The following is a 25,584-nucleotide window of genomic DNA, read 5'->3' as shown; positions in this document are numbered from 1 at the left end:
TAGGCGACGGAGAGGGTATGGGGTCAGAAGCTCAGCTCGGGGTTGAATAGGACACCAAAGTTGCAACAGTCTGGTTCAGCCTGAGACAGTGGCTAAGGAAGGGGATGGAATTGGTGGATAGGGTATGGAGGTTGTGACAGCAGGCGAAGCTGATGGATTCAGTCTTCCCAATAGTTAATTGGAGGAAATTGCAGCCTGTCCAAGACTGGATGCTGGACAAGCAGCCTGACAAACAGAGGTAGTGGAAGGGTCGAGAAAGACGGTACACAGGTAGAGCTGGATGTCATCAGTGTACGTTTGGAAGCTGACCCCCATGTCTGCTGATGATGTCGCAAGGGATAGCATGTAGTTGAGTAAGAGGAGGGGCCAAGGGACTTTGGATGTAACAGTGTGGGAGTGGGAAGAGATGCTCTTGTTAGTAATGCTCTGGCCACAATTGGATAGATAACAGTGGAACAAAGAGAGGGTAGTCCCACTGAGCTGAACAATGGAGGAGAGGCATTGGACGAGAATGGTGTGGGCAACCTTGTCGGGCATAGTCACAGAGGATATCATTTGTGACTTTATTTAGGGCCATTTCAGTGCACTGGCAGGGACTAAAACCTAAATGGAGAGATTCAAACATGATGGGAACAGATTTGGGAGGCAGCACATTCAATGACTTTGGAGAGGAAAGAGAGGTTGGAGATGGAGCAGCAGTTTGCAAGGACAGAGGGATTGAGGATGGATTTTTTGAGGGGACAGTATCTGAGGAGAGGGAATAATTTACAATGTCATCTAGCATGCAGGCCAAGAAAGGAATTGGATGGTCAACGGTTTCGTAGGATTAAGGTCAAAGGAGGAGGAGGTGCATCTCGTGGACAAGATGAGCTCGAAGAGGACACAAGGAGAGATGAGAGAATGTAGAGAAAGATGTGGATTCAGGACTAGGGCAGGGGGAAAGCTGGGAGAAGGTTTGGCTTGGAGGCCAAGGGGAAGGAAGAGAAGCAGCATTAGAATGTTAAACTATTGGAATGTTAAACTATCTCATTGCTAAAGCACACTGGTTTAAACACCCTGTCCGAATCTTAATCTACAGATCCTAGTCCTACTGTCCTGTGAATTTAATCCCTTGAAAGTTAAATTTAGCTCATTAGTAGCATTTTTAACATATAATATACCTTCCCCACATTATGGCACAGACAGAAATCTCAAACGTAACAAATTGATCACGACAATGCCAACTATAATTAGGATCAAATGAATATGTCACAAAGATTTATTTATTTCAGGAAATCACAAATCATATTTGCATATAAATAAATTTCACTGTGAGATACTTGCAGCATACTAAATAGTAGTCAATTTGAAAAACAGAGCTTAGAAATCGCAGTCCATGCACTATTCAGGAATATTTACATAATATTTGCAGTTTTCATTCTAAGTTCAAATGTGAGCTGTACCTCACACATAGCAGGTCTGTCAATCAAAAGGTATGATGTGGAGATGCCGGTGATGGACTGGGGTTGACAATTGTAAACAATTTTACAACACCAAGTTATAGTCCAGCAATTTTATTTGAAATTCACAAGCTTTCGGAGGCTTCCTCCTTCCTCAGGTGAATGTTCACCTGAGGAAGGAGGAAGCCTCCGAAAGCTTGTGAATTTCAAATAAAATTGCTGGACTATAACTTGGTGTTGTAAAATTGTTTACAATAATCAAAAGGAAGAAGAACTAAGTAAGTTACGTATTGCAATTAGAAGGCATTTAAGCAGCTGAATGAATAGTAAGCACAGACAATTACTCGTTACTCATTAAAATTGGGATTGATAGTAACACTCCCTCCCAGCCAGCATGCTTAATCCTCCCACAAAAGAACCACTTAGAAAGAATGATAGGCTAGTATCTGAAATAAAGCACAAGCACCAAGGGGCAGCATTGTGCCGGTTCAAAATGCCAACATTAATGTATTACACAGTAACGGAAGTAAATGCACAATATGAGATTGGAACATTGTGCTGAGTGTTTATTTGTCACTGGGTACAATATAGCAGGAGCCCATTATAAGATGGCAATGCATGCTATTTGAAGAACTTGTGTGAAAGTACATGGCAAGGTGGTTTGGGCATGGTTACTTTATAGATTTGGTTTGTCTCTTGGCCCTTTAAAAAAGAAAAGTGATGAAGCTGTGGCATCTGGATTTAGTGCGTGGCACATCAGTCTTCCCTGCTGCATTGCTGGCCCTGCTGCTAAATCCTTGCTGGCCTGTTCACGCTCCTACTTGGTATGGCTTTGCCATTCTGATCATCAACTTGTATGCAGAAGCCTCGTTTCAGTATGAAGAGATGGCACATGTAGCAGAGAAGAATTATCCTGGAAAGCCTATGGCACCAGGGTGGGGGGATTGGCCCAGACGTTTCAAAATCCAAATGGTATGTTCAGCAACAATTCTGATTGCCGCATGAGTTTTGTTGTATCTTCACTCTGCCCCTGCATGTGGTTGGCACATTGGTGTCATGGCCATGGCTGCAGAGGGAACCATCCTTCCATTCTTCATTTGCCTTAAAATAAGGGTGGAACAGATGACAGCTTTACACGAATGTACAGTGAGAGCTTCTGGGAAAGTTATCTTTGACCTGCATGATTCTGTGCTGGTAGTCGCATACCACGTTAAGTGAGTACAATTCCTTTGGGTAATATAGGGCACAGTATTGTACAGGGGCCTAAATGGCAACATGGGTGGAAGTCAGTTGACCCCCCCCGAACACTGGGAAAGCCGGAAGTTCTGTAAAATTGTTTGTTGTGTTCGACTCAGGCAAAAGTGATTAAGTCATTGATTCTATTCAATAATGTATTTGTGACCTACTTGATACATTTGTGGACAACAAACAGGTTAACAATATAAATGTTCCCAATGCAAACCTGGAACATGAAAATTCAGGGCCATGATGACTTTCTCAGCCTCTGGAAGCAAGGTATGGATGTCATACGTTGATTGGAAGTTTTCCTGAATGATGGGTCAGCTCTGCAACTCCATGCTAAACCTCAGTCCCCTTGGGCACATCTCTATTGCTATTACCAGGCAACTGGTACAGGAGATTTGCTGCGTAGCAGAGTGATTGGACTTGATGGTATGCCTGCCGTGCTATTTAACATCGCGGGCAGCCATTTCCTGCCCTTTCTGGCTCTCCTCTGCCAGGTTCAATGCTCGTAGAGCACTGAATGTAACTCCCATAGTGTGTACAAACTTAAAATACGGGGGAAAAAAAATGTCATTTTAAACCACCTTTAATTGAAGACTTCAGTTTCACTGTAGCCTCTCCAGCAACTGCTGTTCCATTTAAAACAAAATGGATGTATGGAATGAATGATGCATTAGTATTGCTATACGAGATACTTTACGCTTAGATGCCTAATCTGGCAGTTTAATTGGCCTTTGCAAGTGATGAGCACATTAGCAATTTTGTAAGGGAGGTAAGCAAAAGCAATACGTGTTCCCCACATCACTGCCTACTAGCGCATATTTTAAGAGAGTGATGACTGGTGAATCTAGAACATGGACTAAATAGAATCCGTAGCTCTACCTTATCTATTATTTTTAATACAAATACTATCACCTTATCTCTGTAAAATTACACAAACAATACAAGTCTTTGTCCAGATGGAGGGTGCCTGCCCCCATCCCACTCCCAGAAGTGGCCCCCATGAACCCTTTGTAAGGTGGATACTTCTGGAAATGTAAAAAAACATTTCAGTCCTCTTTTTGGGGGTTCAGGCCTTTTAGGGGTCTAGGCCTCAGCCCTGGCCTAGACCCCTAGATGGGTCTTACCTGCCCTTCCAGTTGGGTGATATGCCTGAAATCACCAGGTGTGCCTGTGCCAAATATATGCTGGGTTCCAACTGAGGACTGGAGCATGTGAATTCTGGCCTTTTGGAGCCCCACCAAGGCTCCACTGCCTCTGTATCACTTGTAAGGAGGGGGGGGGGGAGAAGCTCCACCCCTTCCAAGGCCAGTGATACACAAGAGAGAGCCCTCTCCAATCTGGCACTGCAGCTCTCTATGGTGCAGTCTGAGCACCCATGCCAGCAGTTAAGACTGTCCACCAGACCTCTGTGGTTGGGCCAGCCACTGCTAATCAGCTTGAAACCATCACACACTTCAGGGTCGCTTGCAATGCTGTGAGGTCAAGAGACTAAGGATGTCCCACAGGGATCTGTGTTGGGGCCTCAACTATTCACTGTATCTATTAATGACTTAGATGACAGGATAGAGAGTCACATATCCAAGTTTGCCAATGACACAAAGATAAGCAGCATTGTAAGCAGTGTAGATGGAAGCATAAAATTACAGAGAGATATTAATAGATTAAGTGAACGGGCAAAACTGTGGCAAATGGATTTCAATGTAGGCAAGTGTGAGGTCATCCACTTTGGACCTAAAAAGGATAGATCAGAGTACTTTCTAAATGGTGAAAAGCTTGAAACAGTGGAGGTCCAAAGAGACTTAGGGGTCCATGTACATAGATCATTAAAATGTCATGGACAGGTACAGAAAATAATCAAAAAGGCTAATGGAATGCTGGCCTGTATATCTAGAGGACTAGAATACAAGGGGTAGAAGTTATGCTGCAGCTATACAAAGCCCTGGTTAGACCACAGCTGGGGTACTGTGTTCAGTTCTGGGCACTGCATCTTAGGAAGGATACATTGGCCTTGGAAGGAATGCAGCGTAGATTTACTAGGACTCCAAGAGTTAAATTATGAGGAGAGATTACACAAACTGGGGTTGCATTCCCTGGAATTTAGAAGATTATGGGGTGATTTGATTGAAGTTTTCAAGATATTAAGGGAAACTTAAGGTAAATAGAGAGAAACTATTTCCGCTGGTTGGGGAGTCTCGGACTAGGGGACATAGCCTAAAAATTAGAGCCAGGACTTTCAGGAGTGAAGTTAAGAAACACTTCTACACGCAAAGGGTGGTAGAAGTTTGGAACTCTCGTCTGCTAGCGGCAGTTGACGCTAGCTCAATTGTTCATTTTAAATCTGAGATTGATAGGTTTTTGTTAACCAAAGGTATTAAGGGATATGGGGCTAAGGCGGGTATATGGAGTTAGGTCACAGATCAGCCATGATCTCACTGAATGGCGAAATAGGCTCGAGGGGCTAAATGGCCGACTCCTGTTCCTATCAAGATGCCACAAATGCTGGAGTAGACGCCTCCGCCTGCCCTGCTGTCTGCTGCACATCCTGGTTGATTGTCCCTCGTGCCTCTACGTATATATGATGCTCCGCATGCAACCTTCTTTTAAAAGCATGAGATCTGGGTATCCAGCTTTTCAGCAGAGATGCGATGTCTCCTAGCCGTCAGAGAAAAAAAACTATTTCTGCTGGGGCCTGCATCTTTTGAACTGCGTTCGATCTTACCCTTTCACATCACCACCCCCCCCTCCCCGCCCCCCCGCCCCCTGAGCTGCTATGGAAATACCACAAGGAGCCTGCCTTCGGTATTTGACTGAAGCTGATCCTGGAAAGTTTGCTGAGGTTAGTGCGGATCACTCAGGGAGGTGTCAAGTCCTGGCACATACAATTCCAGCAAGAATGCCACTGGAGAGGAGAATTTAGGCTATAAACTTTATCAGTATTCAAAGTACAATTGGATAATAGCTTGGCAGAGCTTGAATTCCAGAGGGAACTGAATAACCTTTTCTTGATTTTGACTGCTCTTTTGTTCTTACATTTTCACAAATTAAGCATACATTTCAGTATTGAAATTTTAAAAATAAAAAAAGTAAATTTAACCAGGTTAAATATTCCATAAATTATTAAAACATTAATAAACTGGCGATTTGAAAAGAAATCTGGAGCAATTTATCCACCAGTGTTTTACAAAATATAAAACTAGAATGAATTAAAACACACAATAGAATTGAGAATAATCAATTCAGCTACACTTTGCACTCTCCTTAGCTACACAATAGGGGAATCTATTTTAGTTAAATAGTCTTCAAACAGAACATTTAAAATTCACAAACTAATGGTGAAATGTTAGATGATTCATTGCAGCACTTCAACTGTCATTTTACCATTTTATCACACCAATATTTGTATACAAGAAACAGTTACTGCACTGCACCAATACAGACAGTTTCTTTACTGCAATTTACTGGGGGCCACTTTACAGCGAGTGACTCATACACAGCCAGTTGTGTTATGTGGCTATATTTTGTAAAGCACATAGACTACAGATTACCATAATGATACATATTATCAGTAAGTGTTGACAGTATAATGGCTCAGGTTTATAAAGTAAGTGATTTCTAATTTTTGTTTTCAAATTATTTCCTCAACATGCAGTGTAGTATGTTACACCCTTCTGTAGGTTGCTACAGAATTATAGTGCAAGGAATTGCATCCTGCCTTTAGTTGGCTTGCCAGGTCAAAACCACTGCTCCTATTTTTTCTGACAGGAGGTGCTGGTAATGGTTCTGCTATTGCCATTTACAGCTCCTCCAGACCCATCTTTTGTTTCTTAACCTGTCCCATTACCACCCTCCTTACCTTGCACCATCATCCCTTTTGTCATTTAATCATTCCTGCCTTCCATCCTATCACAAACCTTCCCTTTTTGTTCTTTCCCCCTCTCCTTTCCCCGACTCTGCACTTGCTTAAAAACTGTTAAATCTTTAACTTCTTCCAGTTCTGATGAAAGGTCTTCGACCTGAAACGTTAACTCTGTTTCTTTCTCCACAGATGCTGCCTGACTTGCTGAGTATTTCCAGCATTTTCTGTTTTTATTTCAGATTTCCAGGATCCACTTTTGATCTAGTTGGCTTGAGTTTAGAAGTGTTTGGATTAAACATGAGCTTGATTTGAACAAACTCTGATGATCATCAAGGTGATTTCCTAGAATGTATCCTTGGCATTATCTTGTATATTGGTTAAAAAGCAGTGTTAATTATAGCTTGAAATATATTAGTGATTTTTAATAGGTTTATTGGGTTGAGTTTGTGCTTCAGTATAGTTTGTGTATTGTTTGATTCCAGTATGACATACTGGGCAGGATTTTAACTGTGAAAAATGGGTGGGTTGAGGACGGGGGGCATTGAAAATTACAACAATACCAGACCCGCCCCCAACCCGCCCATTCCCGGTTTTCACCGGGGTGGGACAAGGGGTGGGCCTCCATTTTGAAAGGTTTTGTGATTTCAGCCCCTGGGGGCCGGGATTCCCGGGCCTTCTCCTTCACGCCGCATGAGAGGAGACGAGAAGGAGAAGCAGGTCAGTGCCTTTCTGGCATAGCCTGTAGGCCCGGAGGGTAGGAGTGCTACCCCCAGGCCCAACAAGCCTACCTGCAGCTACCCCCGCAATAATTGCGATCCCCCCCCAATGATCGCAGACCCCCCCGCAATGATCGCGGATCCCCGCGATGACCCCCGACCCTGACCCCCCCCTCGGAGACTGACCCCCCCACCAGTGACTGACACCTGGGGCTCGATTTTCACACCCGCGATCGGGTGCGTTCATGGCGGGGGGGGCTGCGAAAATCGGGGATTCCCAGGGCGGGCCCGGAGCCCGGCTCTAACCCGCCCCATTTCCGGGTTCCCCACAGACGTGCTGACATGTGCGCGCAGTCTCCGCATGTGGGACTCCTGCCGGCAATTAAAGCCGGTGGGGTGCCACTTAAAGTACTTAAACAGGTACTTCAGGTTGTTTACAGACCTGATTGACCTGATATTTTAGCATGGATGGGATTTTGCAATTAACTGAGACTGTTTCCCGTACTGGGGGAAACACTCCCAGCTGAAATGGACATGTTGCAGCCATCAGCCTGTGGCAGCTGCAAAGGTCCATTTGACAGGTGGGGTGGGGGAGACCCTCACTCATTGCAGGAGGCCGCTCTATCACCTTGGACAAAGTTTGGCCTCCACCACCCTCCTCCTAACAATAAAATTCACCAACTTGCACACTTACCCCGGTGTCCAGACACATTTACCTACCTTGCGGACCCCCTCAGATGTACATCTTCCGGATGGGGGCCGCCGTAGCTGCAGTCATGACCTCCTCCGAGGACGAACAGCATCATCAGCCTCGCCGGCCACGCCGTCCACCTCTGACACGTGGAGCTCCACAACAGAGTGCTGTGACACATCCACCTGCACAGCAGGAGGGAGGGCAACCGCAGAGAGAGATGCGTCGCAGAGGGCACTACCCTCGCCACAGGGTCCATAGACCGAGGCTCAGCTTCCTGGACCTCTCTGAGCAGCAGTCCTCCCCCTCCTCCTCACCCCATCCAATGATACCTGGAGTGAGGCATCATTAAACCTGGGAGCAGCCTTCCCCCTGGGCTGCTCCAGGCTGTAATTTTTCCTACTTCTTGCAGCATCAGTCAGTGGAGGACTGCCCCTTTAAATAGAGCTCCTCCAGCTGACAGACCTTATTGTGTATGCGCAGTCGGCCCGACGCGCAGCTCAGCAGCGGGAAAACCCAGAAGAACAGGTAAGTGGATCCAATCAGTCTGCGATTGCGTGCGTAGCAGACTGATTTCACCAGGCGCATTACCCACGGGACCAATCGACCCCCCCCGCCTCGAACACACCGCCATGGTAATATCGGGCCCCTGATCACCCCCCCATAACCCCCCACCCTCCCCAATGACTGACTCCCCCAGTGACTGACCTCCGATGACTGACCCCCTCCATGACCCCCATGCCCACCCGCCCCCTTACTTACTTTTCAAGTCCTCTTCCTTGCTCTGCTCTAGTCCGAATGAGACCAGCCTGTCAATTAGGCCAGCCTGTCGGATGGGAAACCAACAAAAATAAAAGTACTTACGGGTTTCTCGTCCGTTATTCCACCCACCCCCCCCCCCCCCCCCCGCCCCCTTCCTGGCTCCGGGTGCAAATCCTGGCCATTGTTTTTACTGGCTGGTCACAGTAATTAATTTCTAAACAGCTAATTTCACCTCAAATACACATTTTCATTCTCAAACATTTGCGTTTTGACGTGATTTCGGTTTCAAATTCATCCTAAAAAATCTGATACTCTTCCCTCCTTTTCCCATCCACCATGATGTAGGTATGTAATGTGAAAAGTAGAATGATACTGTAAGAACATGTTGTTCGTAACTTGATCACATCAATGCCCAGCTGCCAGTATATAACAAATTTAAGCCATTGGCCCCAATTTTAACTCCAAGCGTATTTTGGGCCGGCGGGAAGCGAGGTGAGCTGGAAACTCATCTGTTGCTCCAGAAATGAAGCCTGGGCTATTTTCATTCATGGGCCTCATTTAAATCTCGCCGGCTGACCTCCCACCTAAAACAAGTGGGAGTTTCTCAGGAAGTGGTGGAAAATCGTGTGGCCCGGAGGCCCACCCATTGTCATCAGGTAGGTGGCGGGATCAGTCTTGAGGGCCATTTCATGGGAGTCTCGTGTTCGGGAAGTGGGGGGAGGGGGGGTGTGGCGGGAGGAGGAGCCCATGACAAGGGAGACCCAAGCTTTCTGCCTTTAACTGCCTACCTGCCCAGTTTCCACCAGGCAGGTAGGTTTAAAATTGCACCCAAATGTGGGAGTGGACATTTCATGTTGCAAAGACCCTGATCTTATTATCCAAGCCCAGAATTAAAATATGTAAAATATAAAGTCGTTAGCATGCCCAGAAAACATTGTATCTCCGCGTTCTCTCCCGTTGGACTGCACTGATTCTTCAATTTCCCGCCAAAAAAAAATGTTCATTACCAATTTGGTATAGACTCTACCTTTCATGTTTCTGTCCTTTCTATTTGCTTTGCTACAAGCTCTGGCTTGATGACACAATTTACATGGTGTAAAATATAAGCACTTACATTTAGATAGGATGCATGATGTAAAATAACATCCCAAAGTGATAAACAAAACATTTTCTGCTTTTCTTTCAGATTTCCAGCCTTGGCAATTTTTCACTTTTTATCTCAAAATGCTTTGCATGGCAAAGAAGTGAAAAAGGAGGAATTTCAGGGTGCAGAGTGAAGGCAGATTTGAAGAGAAGGGTTTTTAGGAGGCTTTTGTAGGAAAGAAGCAAGGGATGTAGCAAGGCAAAGTGGTTTGGAAGAGAATTTCAGAGAAGAGGGTTATAATGACTAAAAATATAACAATAGGGAGGATCTAAAATAATCCTGTCATTAGTGAGCTAGTATTTCCAGTCACAATGTCAGTTGAGATGGGATATAAATAATGTACAAGTACAGCAGGGATCAGTTTACTCAGATACGATAAACAAAATAAATTGCTCCACAGCAATTTATGATAATGAAGAGCAACTAAGAGGTTTCCAATATAACATCTCTTTTAGGTAACTTTGAATATAGGTTATGTAGAGATGCTCATAGGCAACCTTTAGGGATAACCACCTCTTCACAGAAAGTGTCTATGCACTAACTATGACAATGACAAATAGGTTTCCTTACAGGCTGTTCATCAAGAGAAGGTAGCATAGCAAGTCATTGCCTAATCAAGCAAAAGAGTTTATTTTTTGTGTTTAAATAACAAGAGTGGTTGGTCTGTACAATGACCAATGTTTCTTTACTCAGATGTACTGCATTTGATAAAGAAAAAGTGGCCCTGAAATTGTAGGGTGCTGCTCAGTCAGTGCAAATGCCCCAATACACCAGGCAGAAAGCAATGATAGCCTACAGCTGCCCCACCGGGGGCCAAAAAACAAACTGGAAGAAAATAATCAATGATTAAGAAGCAGATCGATTGGCTTACTTTAGAAAAGGCTCGGGACCTTAAATAGGCCAGTAATGGAACCCACGCCTGCAATCAGCGGGCATTGGTTCCATTGGGCCGATGAGGAGTGGAGTTTTCTGGGGAAACCTGGGAACATGCCATTTGCACTCCGCCACAGCGGACAAGGCAGAGTCCCAGTGGAATAGGATTTTGTCCCAAATTCTTGACCCCTCCGGGCATAAATTAGGCTCTCCACCCTCTCTTGGCCCAGGAATTTCAGTCAGTATGTCAATTATTTTTATGGATCTGTAATTCAAAGGTTCTCTGGACAAACCATATCTCTGAAACAACTTAATGCCTTTTTCAAAAAAAAATCAAATATCTAAGAAGCTCCTGAGACACACCTAGATGTAGATTATCATCCACTTTATTGGTTGGAATTAGGTTCGACAGTATCTGTACAGAAGAAATTGCAGCCTTAAAATGCTGTTCTCAAATTCATGTAATCCTTATTAGACTAATCTTGAATCTGTACATTGCATTCAGCAGTCATTTATGGCCCTATTCATCAAGAAATAGTACTTTTGTCATTGTTACATTTAGTTTACCTTGCAGAGAATGTCTGGATTACTTCCATTAGACATTTGTTGGAAGAATTACAATCATGGAATATTGATGAACTTAAAAATAAAATGTAAATGGCAATTCTGCAGGGATTTAAAGCAGCATGATTCATTGTGTTACTAAAATAAACTAAACTGCTGTTCCAGGTGCTGAATATGAATGGATGAAAGAATTGGCAAGCAGAATCTAATTGTCGGTGAGAATGCCAGTGACCGAGATCAGGCCATTCCCACCGAAAGATTTCCTTAAGATACTGCTACAAAATTTGGGCAGAGAGTTGCCAAGTGATCAGAGCTGCCCAAGGACTAGGTTCCATTATAGACATCAAGCAAATGGAATGGGAGCACATCAAATTAACTCAATAAAATTAACTAACAAAGCACTCAAGAGCAGCAGTTACATCTTCACAGTTTAGAGATGGTACTTCATATATGGCGTCATCTGCCTCTATATTGAAGGGCACATTTTACTAAAAGATATTCTGATTCCAAGGTAGTAATCTCTGGATCATTCCCAGTGCCACATGCTAGTGAGTACAGAAATAGGAAGATAAGACAGGTTAATGCGTGGCTAGAGACATGGTGCAAGAGGGAGGGCTTCAGATTCTTAGGACATTGGGGGCAGAAGGGATCTGTTCAAGATGGATGGGTTGCACCTCAACAGAGCTTGCACCAATGTCCTTGTGGGGAGGTTCACTAGTGCTGTGGGGGTGGGTTTAAACTAATTTGGCAGGGGGGATGGGCACCAGGATGTAGCATTGGAAAGGAGAGCCAAGATGCACAAAGGATCAGGAGAGATAGAAAGCACTAGAGTAAGAAATAGTACAGTATTAGGTTGGATCAGAATAAGAGAGAAGATGAGAAGGTTTAAGACAGGTTTAGAGCATGGTAAGTAAGGTTGGTGAGCTGCAGGTACAAATGGCCAAACGGGAATATGATGTAGTGGTGATAATGGAGACCTGGATCAAAAAAGGGCAGGGTTGGGAACTAAATATTCCTGGATACAAGGTTTCTTAACTCTAACCAAATAGATTCTGTCCTTGACCCCTTGACAATAGAGGTGCCATTACACTACTGGGTGTATTCCAAAGGGCAACAATTACTGGGAAGGATATAGAGGAGCAAATTTGCAGGGAAATTACAGAGCAGTGCAACAACTATAGAATGGTGATAATGGGGGACTTCAACTATCCTAATATAGACTGGGATAGTAATAGTGTAAAGGGCAAAGAGAGGGAGGAATTTCTGAAGTGTGTTCAGGAGAACTTTCTTGATCAGTATGTTTACGGCCCAAAGAGGAAGGAGGCATTGCTGGATCTAGTTCTGGGGAATGAGGTGGGTCAAGTGGAGCACGTGTCAGTGGGGGAACATTTAGGGAACAGTGATCATAGTATCATAAGGTTTAGATTAGTTATGGAAAAGAACAAGGAGCAATCTAGAATAAAAATATTTAGTTGGAAGAGGGCCAATTTCAGTGGATTGAGAACATATCTGGCCCAGGTAAATTGGAATCAAAGATTAGCAGGCAAAATTGTAATGAAACAATGGGCAACCTTTAAAGAAGAGATGGTACATGTACAATCTAGGTACATTTCGAAGAGGGGGAAAGGTAGTGCAACCCAAGCCAGAGCTCCCTGGATGATGAAAGAGATAGAGAGTAAGATGAAGCAGAAAAACAGATGTCAGGTTGATAATACAAGTGAGAACCAGGCTGAATATAGAAAGTTCAGAGGAGAAGTGAGAAAGGAAATAAGAGGGGCAAAGAGAGAGTATGAGAATGGACCGGTGGTTAACATAAAAGAGAATCCAAAAGTCTTCTATAGGCATATAAACAGTAAGCGGGTGGTAAGAGGAGGGGTGGGGACGATCAGGGACCAAAAATGAAATCGACGCATGGAGGCAGAAGGCATGGCAAACCCAAACTGCCCTTCACCCCTTTTGCATCATCAGGCACATCTCCCACCATGTTACCCTCCTTAGCCATCTCCTGAATGTACTAAATGAATACTTTGCATCGGCCTTTACCAAGGAAGAAGATGCTGCCATAGTCACAGTAAAAAGAGGAGGTAGTTGAGATACTGGATGGGCTAAAAATTGATAAAGAGGAGGTACTAGAAAGGCTGGCTGTACTTAAAGTAGATAAGTCACCCGGTCCGGATAGAATGCATCCTAGGTTGCTGTGGGAAGTAAGGCTGGAAATTGCAGAGGTCCTGGCCATAATCTTCCAATCATCCTTAGATATGGGGGTGGAGAATTACAAATGTTCTCCCATTTGGAGAATTACAAATGTTACACCCTTGTTCAAAAAAGGGTGTAAGGATAAACCTGGCAACTACAGGCCAGTCAGTTTAACCTCAGTGGTGGGGAAGCTTTTAGAAATGATAATCCGGGACAAAATTAAGAGTCACTTGAACAAGTGGGGATTAATAAAGGAAAGCCAGCACGGATTTGTTAAAGGCAAATCATGTTTAACTAACTTGATTGAGTTTTTTGATGAGGTAACAGGGAGGGTTGATGAGGGCAATATGGTTGATGTTGTGTGTATGGACTTTCAAAAGGCGTTTGATGAAGTGCCACATAATTGGCCTGTCAGCAAAATTGAAGCCCATGGAATAAAAGGCAATTGCAGCATGGATACAAAATTGGCTAAGTGACAGGAAACAGAGAGTAGTGGTGAACGGTTGTTTTTCGGACTGGAGGAAGGTAACAGTGGTGTTCCCCAGGGGTCGGTACTAGGACCACTGCTTTTTTTGATATATATGTTAATAACCTGGACTTGGGTGTACAGGGCACAATTTCAAAATTTGCAGATGACACAAAACTTGGAAGTGTAGTGATCAGTGAGGAGGATAATAATAGACTTCAAGAGGACATAGGCAGGCTGGTGAAATGGGCAGACACATGGCAGTTGAAATTTAATGCAGAGAAGCGCGAAGTGATACATTTTGGCAGGAAGAACGAGGAGAGGCAATATAAACTAAAGGGTACAATTCTAAAGGGGGTGCAGGAACAGAGAGACCTGGAGGTATATGTGAAAAAATCTTTGAAGTTGGCAGGACAGGTTGAGAAAGCAGTTAAAAAAAGCATACGGGATCCTGGGCTTTATAAATAGAGGCATAGAGTACAAACGCAAGGAAGTTATATTGAACCTTTATAAAAAAAACTGGTTCGTCCACAACTGGAGTATTGTGTCCAATTCTGGGCACGGCACTTTAGGAAGGATGTGAAGGTCTTAGAGAGGTTGCAAAAAAGATTTACTAGAATGGTTCCAGGGATGAGGGACTTCAGATTCATGGATACATTGGAGAAGTTGGGGTTGTTCTCCTTAGAGCAGAGAAGGTTGAGAGGAGATTTGATAGAAGTGTTCAAAATCATGAAGGGTTTAGATAAAGTAAATAAAGAGAAACTGTTCCCGTTGGTGGAAAGGTCGAGAACCTCAGAGGACACAGATTTAAGGTGATTGGCAAAAGAACCAAAGGCAATGTGAAGAAAAACTTTTTTACGTAGAGTAGTTATGATGTGGAATGAACTGCCTGAAAGGGTGGTGGAAACAGATTCAATTGTGGCTTTCAAAAAGGAATTGGATAAATACTTGAAGGGAAAAAATTTGCAGGGCTACGGGGAAAAAGTGGGGGAATGGGACTAACTGGATTGCTCTTGCAATGGGCTCGATGGGCTGAATGTTCTCCTTCTGTGCTGTAACCATTCTATGATGCTGTACATATTGCAAAGGATATGCAAAGTTTGGAGAGAAATGTGCTCAGCAATGAATTAGCCATTAAGAAACCGGGTACTTGAAGGTTCATAAGGCACATGACCAAGAAGGACTGTAACTAAAACTACTACAAGAAATGATTGTAAAAGTAAATAATGAGGGACTGGAAATAGGTCTTGTGCCAAAAACCATCACAGAATCAGTGGCACACCTGCAATATGCATCCGAAGATGAAGGCCCGAGGCTCCCTGGAAATTGGGCCTCAGGCCTCTTCTACATAATACCGGCAAGCTGCGGATGCCAACTAGGCGTCCAATGCAACTCACTGACTAGGGCCCTGGAAAATTGATCTGGTTCCAACACCAAACTGGCCCGCAGGTAAGACCTGGTGCGGGGTGGGGTTGGGGGGGGGGGGGGGCGGGGGTATAGCAAACAGGAGGGGGGATACCGTGGGCTGGCAACGCCTTACAACATTGCTGTGAAGCCAGGAGGAGCACTCCTGCTCTCCACTTTAAAGCAAGTAAAAACATCAAAACTTAACTGTTCTTTGGCAGCCTCCAGCAGTCCCTTGAAGGGCTGCTGGTTAGGCTTCTGTACACCCGGGGAAATTGAGCAGAGCATGTGCTGAATTTGCTACACCAGTTGCTCGGAAACTGTCAAATCGGCATTTCGGGGGAGGGATCGAATGCGTGTGATTGCATCCGGAAATTGATACCCCAATTCCTATTTTTCGCCCAGAAAACGAGCGTAATGGGTACCAATTTCTCCTCCATAGTGGTGGAAACTTTGTTAAGCCCACTGAACTAAAGGGCTGCCAGACAGCTAATGTGATTCCAAATATTAATAAAAGTCCGATGCACATTCCTTAAAATGATAGGGTTGCCAACTTCACATTTATAATGAGAAGAATACTGGAATCTTGTACAGCTCAGCAGAAAAAGGGCTAAATCAAAGCTAAACGTATGTTTTTGAAAGACAAGTCATGTCTAACAAATTTATTGGGATTATTTGCAGATCTACCTGAGCTCATCACAACTTGCAGAAAACATTTACTAAAGTCCTTCACTGGAGATTTATGACTAAAATCAAATCTTATGGGATCCAAGGTGAAGTTAAAAATTTGAATGTTGATAGGCTCGAAAGAAGGAAACAGAAGGTAGCTTTCAATGGTGATAGTTTCAATTGAACATCTATGATGAATGACATCCCCTGTGATCAGTCCCAGGTCCCCATCAGTTTTTAATATTTATTTCTGACCTTGACAAATGTACTGTAAGAAGAACTTCTAAGCTTGTGGATCATATGAAGTTATGTGGGTTAGCAGGATAGGATAGGATTCGATTCTCATTGAAAGACATCTACAGCAATTCAGCAACCAGACATATGAAAGACAAGTAACATTTAATACTCAGCAATATAAGCTGATGCTTGTGTTGTTATTTGATAATATCCTGACTCTAGTGCTGAAGACCTGTGCATCAAAGCTAGCCATTCCCCTAGCCAAGCTGTTCCAGTATAATTATGACTCTGGCAACTATCTGACAATGTGAAAGATTGGCCAGGTATGTCCCATCTTCAAAACTCAAGATAAATCTAACCAGGCCAATTACTGCTCTCTGAATCTCCTACCAATCATCAGTGAACTGACAGAAGGAATAGTCTATAATTCCACCAAGCAACATCTAATCACCAATAATGTTCTCACCGACATTCAGTTCAGGTTCTGCCAGAACTACTGGGCACTAGACCTCCTCACAGCCTTGATCCAACAATTGTTTATAAAAAACTTACCTTTCATTGGCGACCACTGGTTAGGCTGCAGCAGAATCCTGAGCGGGGTTGGCTCGATGGCTGCTCCGCTCATCGATGCCCAATTTCTGAGAGAGGATCTCTAACAGGCATTAGGGTCCTCATTTACATATGTAAGGAACCTAACGCCTATTTTAGGTGGCCTCCAGGGACGCCTGAAAAATGGCCCAACCCAATGTTGAGTTGAGCATTTTTCAGGCGTCCTATGGGCGCAGGATGTTGGTTGCCAAAATTGGGCCTCATTGTGCCTATCCAATTTCTACCCCCTTGTGTCTGCATTAAGCTCTCCTAGACGAGGTATAGCATGGATAGACGCAGACTACATCTTCCGCTGCTCAGCCCCAACAATGTGCCTCAGCCTCAACATCAGAAAAACAACCTAATAGCAACATTATTATCATTTTCCTACATCAACCTTCCTGTGGTCCTTCTGAGTTAGATGGCCAACTTAATGCCAAAGGTTTTGTGCTGTAGGCCCATGCCCTATAGAAACTGGATTGAGACTACCGAAAAAAATGTTTTCCTTCATTTCTAAGTATTGGACTGATTTTCTATTGTGTGTTTGTAAAACATTGAATTATCCAACATCTGGAAGTGAAAGTGAAGTGAATGTTGATTTGGCTTAATTGGTGATTTTTAAAAAATAACTAATATATGAGGGAATACATGGAGGGAAGTATACAGTGGTGTCCTGCAGGGGTCAGTATTAGGACCACTGCTCTTTTTGATATATATTAATGACCTGGACTTGAGTATGGAGGGAAGAATTTAAAAGTTTGCAGATGATACAAAACTTGGAAATGTAGTAAACAGTGAGGAGGATAGTAGCAGACTTCAGGACGACTAGTGAAATGGGCAGACACATGGCAGATGAAATTTAATGCAGAGAAGTGTGAAGTGATGCATTTTGGGAGGAAGAATGAGGACAGCCAATATAAACTTAATGGTACAATTTAAAGGGGTGCAGGAACAGAGAGACCTGGTGGTTCACATACACAAATCTTTGAAGGTGGCAGGACAAGTTGATAAAGCTATTAAAAAAGCATATGGGATCCTTAGCTTTATAAATAGAGGCATAGAGTACAAAAGCAAGGACATTGTGCTGAACCTTCATAAATCACTAATCAGCTGAAGTATTGTGCACAATTCTGGGCACCACACTTTAGGAAGGATGTCAAGGCCTTGGAGAGGGTTTAGAGAAGATTTACTAGAATGGTACCAGGGATCAGGGACTTCAGTTATGTGCAGAGACTAGAGAAGCTGGGATTGTTCTCCTTAGAGCAGAGAAGGTTAAGGGATGATTTAATATAGGTGTTCAAAATTATGAAGGGTTTTGATAGAGTAAATAAGGAGAAATTGTTTCCACTGGCAGGTGACTCAGTAGCCAAAGGACACAGATTTAAGATAATTGGTAAAAGAAATAGAGGAGAGACCAGTGAGATGTTATGATCTGGAATGCACTACCTGAAAGTACGATGGGAGGAGATTCAAGAGTAACTCTCCAAAGGGAATTGGATATATACTTGAAAAGTAAAAATTTGCAGGAATATGGGGAAAGAGCAGGGGAGTGGGACCAATTTGATAGTTCTTTGTCGGCTTTACATTAGGGTCAAAATTTCAGCTTCAACCAGTAGTGCCATTCAACTGGAAAGCAATTCTGACCAGATACAGTGCTGCAACTTGAATTAAATAACTTTTAAAAGGAAAAATAAATATAGTTACTGAATAGGTGTTGAAATTGAAATTGCAAAATGTACTTTAATTTAGCTGTTGATGATATTTCAATCTATGCCAATTGAATAGCTAGGAAAAAGAATTTTGGAAAATTATATTTGACAAGTGAGATTACATCTGTGTTAAACTGAAGTTATAATCTTCAACTATACATTGTTTAGATTGTAGTATTGTGAAAGCTGAAATGGGCTTTTTGTTGAAAAAGAATGGAACAGGTCAGTGAAAGGTTGTCACAGTCAATATAAATAGAGAATAATGGATAACCAAGACTGGTTACAAGACAATAATTTAATCAATAAGTTTGAATGACGTCCGTTCCCAAGGCAAAAACAAGTTTATAACAGTCACCAAAACCTTACTGTGAAGTTACCCCATGATATTATTTTTATTATTATAAATACATTTCTTTTACAGTGGGAGGAAAGAGTTATTGAGCTTTGGGTCAGTTTTCTTTTGCTGACTGGATGTATTAGTGTTCTCCTTGTCATTGATGTGAAATGGCATTCAAACTGAAGGATTAATGATTGCCATGTTATTACTGTAAGTTACTGTGTAATAACCTGCAGCTAATCACCAGCAAACCCTATAGATAGTGAATGTTCGCTAACTATACACGGGAGATTTGGTGCAACTGGAACACCATTGTTTAACATACCTGACACACTGGGGAAGGGGGAAGAGTTCCTCTGCTTATTATTTGTATCAAAACTGTAAACATGTTCTTTATACTTATTTGTGTGATTTCACTACCAATAGCTAATCTTCCCTCCAGTTTACATATAAAATGGTTTTACTCTGCAGCTCAGTCGATGATGATGATATGAGAAGAAAAAGTGAAAAATGTGACATTGTGAACATCAGCATTCTTTCCCACAAAAAGTACAAGGTTTTCCCACAATAAAAACAAAATAGCATAAGCAATATGCAGCTTCATTACACTGGCTGCCATATTGGACCCTTAGGCGCCTGTTCTATGCCTGTAAAATGAGTGCAGCACGATCCAATTTTTAGGCCCATCTGTTTAGGTTAGGAAACAGTTCTTAATATTTAATATTTCAGAAATGCTTCTGCACAGTTGAACCTCAATAAGTTCTGATTATGAAGGAGTTCACATCAGTGACATTTGAGCTCCCTTACCCGGCTCAAGGAAAAGTTACAATTAAGTTTGTTATAATTGAGTTAGACTGTACACACTATTCTCAGTATGAATTTCTGTTAAGTGAATGTTCTTGATATGAGAATACATTGTGTAAATTCTGCATAATACTGAAATGCCATACTATTCTCTCTGCCTCAACCTCCCCCACTCAGCAGACGCATGAATCATTGATCGAGTGCTACCCTGCAATGAGCATTACCGTCTACTCGTGATGGTTCAAAGTCATTTTTATTCTAAAGAAAAAATCAATAGTCCAATAATTTGAATTAGGCAATGTAAATAACACAGCAAAGTGGGATGTAGTGCTAAAGGATTTGAATTATCAGATAATTTGAATTAAGCAACCTTGAATTAAGAAACATAAACTACATAGAAACGGCATTGACTTACCATGATAGATGATACTGCTGTTACTGTTGAGATAAGATTCAACCAGAGGGGCCTGCTCCTCTGACTGCTTCATTCGTCGAGTCCGTGATCGGCTGTCGACATTTGACTGGACCATAAGGGGCTCCTGGCGTTTTTTCTTTTGCTTCTGTTCCAGTAAAGCACGCTGGGGGAAGAAATGTCAGTCATTCACTGAGTAAACTCACGTTAAATAGTTTCAATTTCTCAGAGGTTTGAATGAACTTCAGACCATGCTCAATTTACAAAGTAACTACCAGCTCAGAAAGCAATGGTTTCTCTGCATTTAGGATTTGAGGCTTTCATTGGAATAAATCTGTAAAGATATTTAAAAATAAAAGTTCTTTTTTAGATTAGTAAGAAAATTTTTAGAATATAGCTGAATGTGTATTGAATGTATACAATAAATTCACCAACCCCAAGCTCCCCACAGGGACTACACATGAAGGGAGTGCAGACCGGAGGTACAGCTATTATACTGTAGTACTGATTCTCCAATCTGCGCTCTGTTACAGTATAACTCCTTTCTGCGAGTGTGGGATGTGTGAAATTACTTTCATATTCAGTGGAACATGGCTCAAGTTATAGGGGAAGCTTAAGGGTAGCAGGAGAGAGGGGTTTAAGGAAATGGTTGGTAGTGGGGGGCATGGAACAGTTGCAGACTGGAATGAAGCTGCCACATGCTCCATTAGTATCCAGTGGTTGCACTCTTGCCTTTGAGTCAGAAAGTTGTGGTTCCAAGCCCCATTCCAGAGACTTAACCGCATAATCTAGGCTGATACTTCAGTGTACTATTGAGGGAGTGTTGCACTGTCCCAGGTGCCATCTTTTAGATGAGATATTAAACTGAGGCCCTGTGTGCCCTCTCAGGTGGCTATAAAAGATCCCATGGCACTATTCGAAGAAGAGCAGAGTAGTTCTTCTGGTGTCCTGGTCAATATTTATCCCTCAACTAACATCTCTAAAACATTGCTGTTTGTGAGACCTTGCTGTGCACAAATTGGCTACTGTGTTACTTAGATTACAACAGTGACTACACTTCAAAAATTATATCACTGGCCGTAAATCACTTTGGTACATTCTGAGGTTATGGAAGTCACTATATAAATGCCCTTTAGGGGGAAGTCTGTGCTGATGTGTGGGTCAGATAAGGTGGTATAATAGAGAGAAGGCAAGAGCACCAGAGGTACAAGGAGCAGGTGGTCATCATCATCTTTCTCAGAAGATTAGGACTTCCTTTCTCCTTATCATCATAATCATCTTCATCATCATCATCCTTTTCCCATAAATGGATATTTTCCATTTCACTAACATGTGTCCTTCACATTCACGTCCGGAAGAGTTGGGACCCTTCCAAATGTGAATCCAGAATTTATCCAAATAGTCAACCCTTCTTATTGCTGATGTGGTAGTCAGACTCTACCATAGTGAATGTGAAGACTATACACCTCATTTGTACACAAGGAAGAGAAGAGTGCACATTTACACTGCCTTTTGTGCTGGTTATGGATTGTGAGGGAAGTTCTGAGCATGGAACCAAGAACTGGATTGAGGTTGCGAAAAAATAATTTTCACTTACGTTGAAATCTTTTTCAGCTGTAAGACAGCACAAGCCTGAGTTGAACAGACAAATTTCCATAAATAATGGACATTGAGACAAAGATCAGTACAATTTTTTAGCAACTATACTGAATCTCTATTTTCGTTACTGGTAATTTCATTTACTGGGAAGGAGTACACGGGAGCCACAGAGGCCAGGGTATCACCAGATATATTCATCAGGAAGGGGGCTCAGGGTCAGCTCAGGAAACAATAGGGGGACCCAGAGTTACAGCAACTGGGAACTGGGAACTGGGACGTGGATAGATGAGGAAAAAGCATCAGATGAAAGTGGGAGGGCAACAGAGGAATAAGAGGAATAAGCATAAGGAGCAACAAAGGCATGAGTGGGAAGGAAGAAGCAGAACCACAGAGAAGGCAGGATCAGGAGCATGGAATGGTTGGGAGGATGAAACAAAAGGAGTCAATACCATTGTCTCTTTTCCCAGTGAGTAAAATCCTAGGATTCAAGAACTGCTTTCTGTTACTGTACCACTTAGAGATTCATACAAAGTAGGCTACATATAGTGACACCACTATTCTCAGCCAGAATGGAGATGATTGGGTAATTCTCTCATCAATCACGCCTGGAGATCGCACTGCTGTAAGTGACTGGGATTGATTTTACGTACATAATTTGAATATAACTATCCTCCACTCATTGGATTTTGCTGGAGAAATCACCCTGCTTTAATCTAGAGACGTTGCTGCAGTTTCGGTCATGAGTTCTGTTTGCTGTAGTTCATAGAGACTCGTTTTAAATAGACTCTGTAGACTGTTTGCAGTAATGCGCTGTTTAAACAGACTCTATTTGCTGATAAATAGACTTTGTTTGCTGTAAAATACACTGTTTGCTGTGAGTCCTGCTGTAAGTCCTACCCTGCCTCCAACTCAATGGCTGACACGGTGGTGTCAATAGATACTCTGTACAAAGTAATCCCCAAATGGCATTGTAATCATGGGCTAAATATGAATTTGGGGATTTAGTTAACTGGAAAAATTTCAAAGTATGCAATGGGCTCTTCTCACTGTTTATCTAGGGAGGTAAGACAGGTTTTCAGATGTGTAAAATTTGCTTAGCATTTGTCCAAAAACTGTAAGGTTTAAAAAATTAATGTTGACTCCTATACATCTCAAATTTTTACATTATTTTTTTTAAAATCAGTTTGTATATATCTAAACAAACTGTAATAAAATAGCTTCCTAACCAGTCTGTAAAAACATTTTTAATGCATTTTTATCAAAGATAAGACAAAAATCATTCAAAATTCATCAAAGAGGCTGGCACCCTGTCAGGACAGGATTAGGCTGGACTGTGATTCTTCGCTACCTGATAACAATTGTTGTCAAGGCTCACACATGTATAATGATTATCTGGAGAGGTAGTGGATGGTATACAGCACCTGCAGCCTAGCAAGAAGTCAATGTTTTCAGGGAGTGAGAGGGAATTGGTGAGAGAGAAAAAAAGGAACAGTAAAAAGTTTGGGGGAAAAAAGCTGCAAATCTTTTCCTTAAATTTTACTCAGGAAAAACACTCGTAGGCTGTAAAAGTTCAGAAACACATTGTTGTATTACAACAGCAACTATGCCAGTTATCACAATGTTGCAAATCCCCACTACACAAACTTGGAACATCTATTTTACAGTATTGATTGTATCTGTATATTCTTTCGTAGCTGGTGCAACTGACCCATTCTCAACTTGAACTGTCCGAAAGAATTTAGCTCAATAGTTGTAAATATAGAAAGTTTTAAAAAAATGTTTACTTTAAAAAGAGAAAATTGCTTTTTACTAACAGATTAGTGGTGTGGGATACAATGCTGCTCATCTAGTGGGTCAGAGAACTTATGTAGGAGAAGCTTGAGCAATTCAGACCAAAAAGATCCCAATCTCCAGTGTGTGCTGACTTAGCTGATCTCAGCTAGAATTGGCTTCAGCACACAGGTTCGGGTGAGAAAAATCAGATTGGGCTCCCGCTCCTGAGCATTATCCGGCAGGCACAGCTGGAACTGAATGCGTGCAGATGTCGGATGAGGACAAGATTGGGCTTGGCAGCGAGGACCCTGCCGATATTCACTGTCAAGTCTCACACATGACAATATTAGCGGATGCCTAGTGAACAGTGGACAATACCCCAGCTGTAGCCAATGCCTTCAGAAGTGGAAGGAAGGGGTGGAAATTGGCAGCAAAAAGTAGCAGAAAAGAGTTGAAAGATAAAAAAGGCTTCATCTTATCAAAATAGCCATTGTCTTGGTAAATCTCCTGACATACACAAAGCTCAGAGTTAGTTTACACCAAATTCTAAATAGAAAGGTTTATTTTCATGAGTTGTTACAATTAACCCATTAACAAAATATCATAAAGATACTTTAACAGGTTAATGCCTCTGTTAAAATAGCAGACAATGGAATATCCTAAATGCGGTAAGCACTTATACGCTAATATTGCAAACAGTAATTTTTTGCAGTTGTTTTTTTTACAGCCATAAGCAGTTCAGAAAATGTTTGAAACATTCAGCGGGTCAGGCAGCATCTGTGGAGAGAACAGGCAAGTTAACGTTTCAGTTCTATTGCAGGGTCCATACCTGAAATGTTAACCTGTCTGTTCTCTCTACAAATGCTGCCTAACCTGCTGAGCGTTTCCAGTACTTTTTTCGGCTTTTGTTTCAGATTTCCAGCATCTGCAATATTTTGCTTTCTGCACTTTTACAACACTGCTGCCTATTTTGTTTTGCAAGCAATTTTTAAAAGCATGACATCGCCCAAATAATTTACATTCTTCTGATAGAAAATGATTAATTAGCTAATAATTGGCTGTTGACTGATTCAAATAACATGGTGTAGCAAAGTCTTGATAGAGTGAGAAGAATTTCTCCCAATGGAAAACAAATGCTAGCAGCTACAATATGTGCGACACTTAAATCTCTTACCTGTCTGTCTAGCTTTTGTTGTCGCAGGTTGCTGCCCTCATCATCCAGAACACTGTGAGGGGAAATAGTATAAGTAATCAATATTTGTCTGCTAGAATTTGACATGATACATTGTGCAGGCCGAGTCCTGAAATCTCAATAAAATCATAGAATCATACAGCACAGATGGAGCCCATTCAGCCCATCGTGCCTGTGCCGGCTCTTTGAAAGAGCGATCCAATTAGTTTCACGCGCCTGCTCTTTCCCTATAGCCCTGTCATTTTATGCTTTTCGAGTATATATGCAATTAGGTGATTTTCTGGAAATTTCACACCTTATTTTACAAATTAATTTATTTTTACCTCAGCAAAATTTCTATTTACTGTATTATTAGATAGTGCAAACTTGCTGCATTTTCTTGAGCTTTTGGATTTCTTCATGTCATCAATAAACACATAGGTAACTTGACTGTGTCAATGGAAAGTGCTTTTTCTCCCAATTGGCCTCTCTCAGATAAGTTCTTGGAAAGGCAGCTGGAAGGTCGGTTGTCAGGAACCAAAATGTTATATCACACCGGGAAAGAGTAAAACCCTCAGAGCCCCTGGCTATCTGATCACTTAGATATTCAGAACCCCTGCCTGCACAAAGGCTTTAAAGGGAAAAAAGTTAAGTCAAAGGGCAGAAAGTTAAGTCAAAGGGCAGAACTTTCCAAGGCCCCCAAGGTGGCAGCTCACATGCAGCAGACGACTCATCGTAAAATCGTGAGTACATTTGCTGCAGTTTTCCATCTGTTAATGTCAATGAACAGAAAACTGCAAGCAAAGTATCCAGACTTGGGAAAGTTCTGCCTAGAAAGCTTCAAAGTAAAGACAATCCTGTTAAGAAAACAGCCCTCCACTGTTCTTGAGCAAAACAACAGTATCAAAACTTTTTTCTTACAATATATT

General features: G+C 42.3%; 1 protein-coding gene across 1 annotated transcript in view; it reads right to left on the bottom strand.

The window, feature by feature from the left end:
• tub (TUB bipartite transcription factor) overlaps positions 1–24,763 on the bottom strand; it is a 95,186-nt gene extending 70,423 nt beyond the window's left edge. Inside the window, exons 1-2 of the mRNA XM_067993589.1 lie at positions 24,659–24,763; positions 20,116–20,278 (exon numbers count right to left, since the gene is read on the bottom strand). Coding sequence (XP_067849690.1) covers positions 20,116–20,278; positions 24,659–24,763 — 268 coding nt within the window. The remainder of the gene's footprint in view (positions 1–20,115; positions 20,279–24,658) is intronic.
• Positions 24,764–25,584: the final 821 nt, after the last annotated feature.

The sequence above is a fragment of the Heptranchias perlo genome, chromosome 12 (assembly GCF_035084215.1).
Source record: "Heptranchias perlo isolate sHepPer1 chromosome 12, sHepPer1.hap1, whole genome shotgun sequence".
NCBI lineage: Eukaryota > Metazoa > Chordata > Chondrichthyes > Hexanchiformes > Hexanchidae > Heptranchias > Heptranchias perlo.
This window is presented reverse-complemented; position numbering and strand designations above follow the sequence as displayed.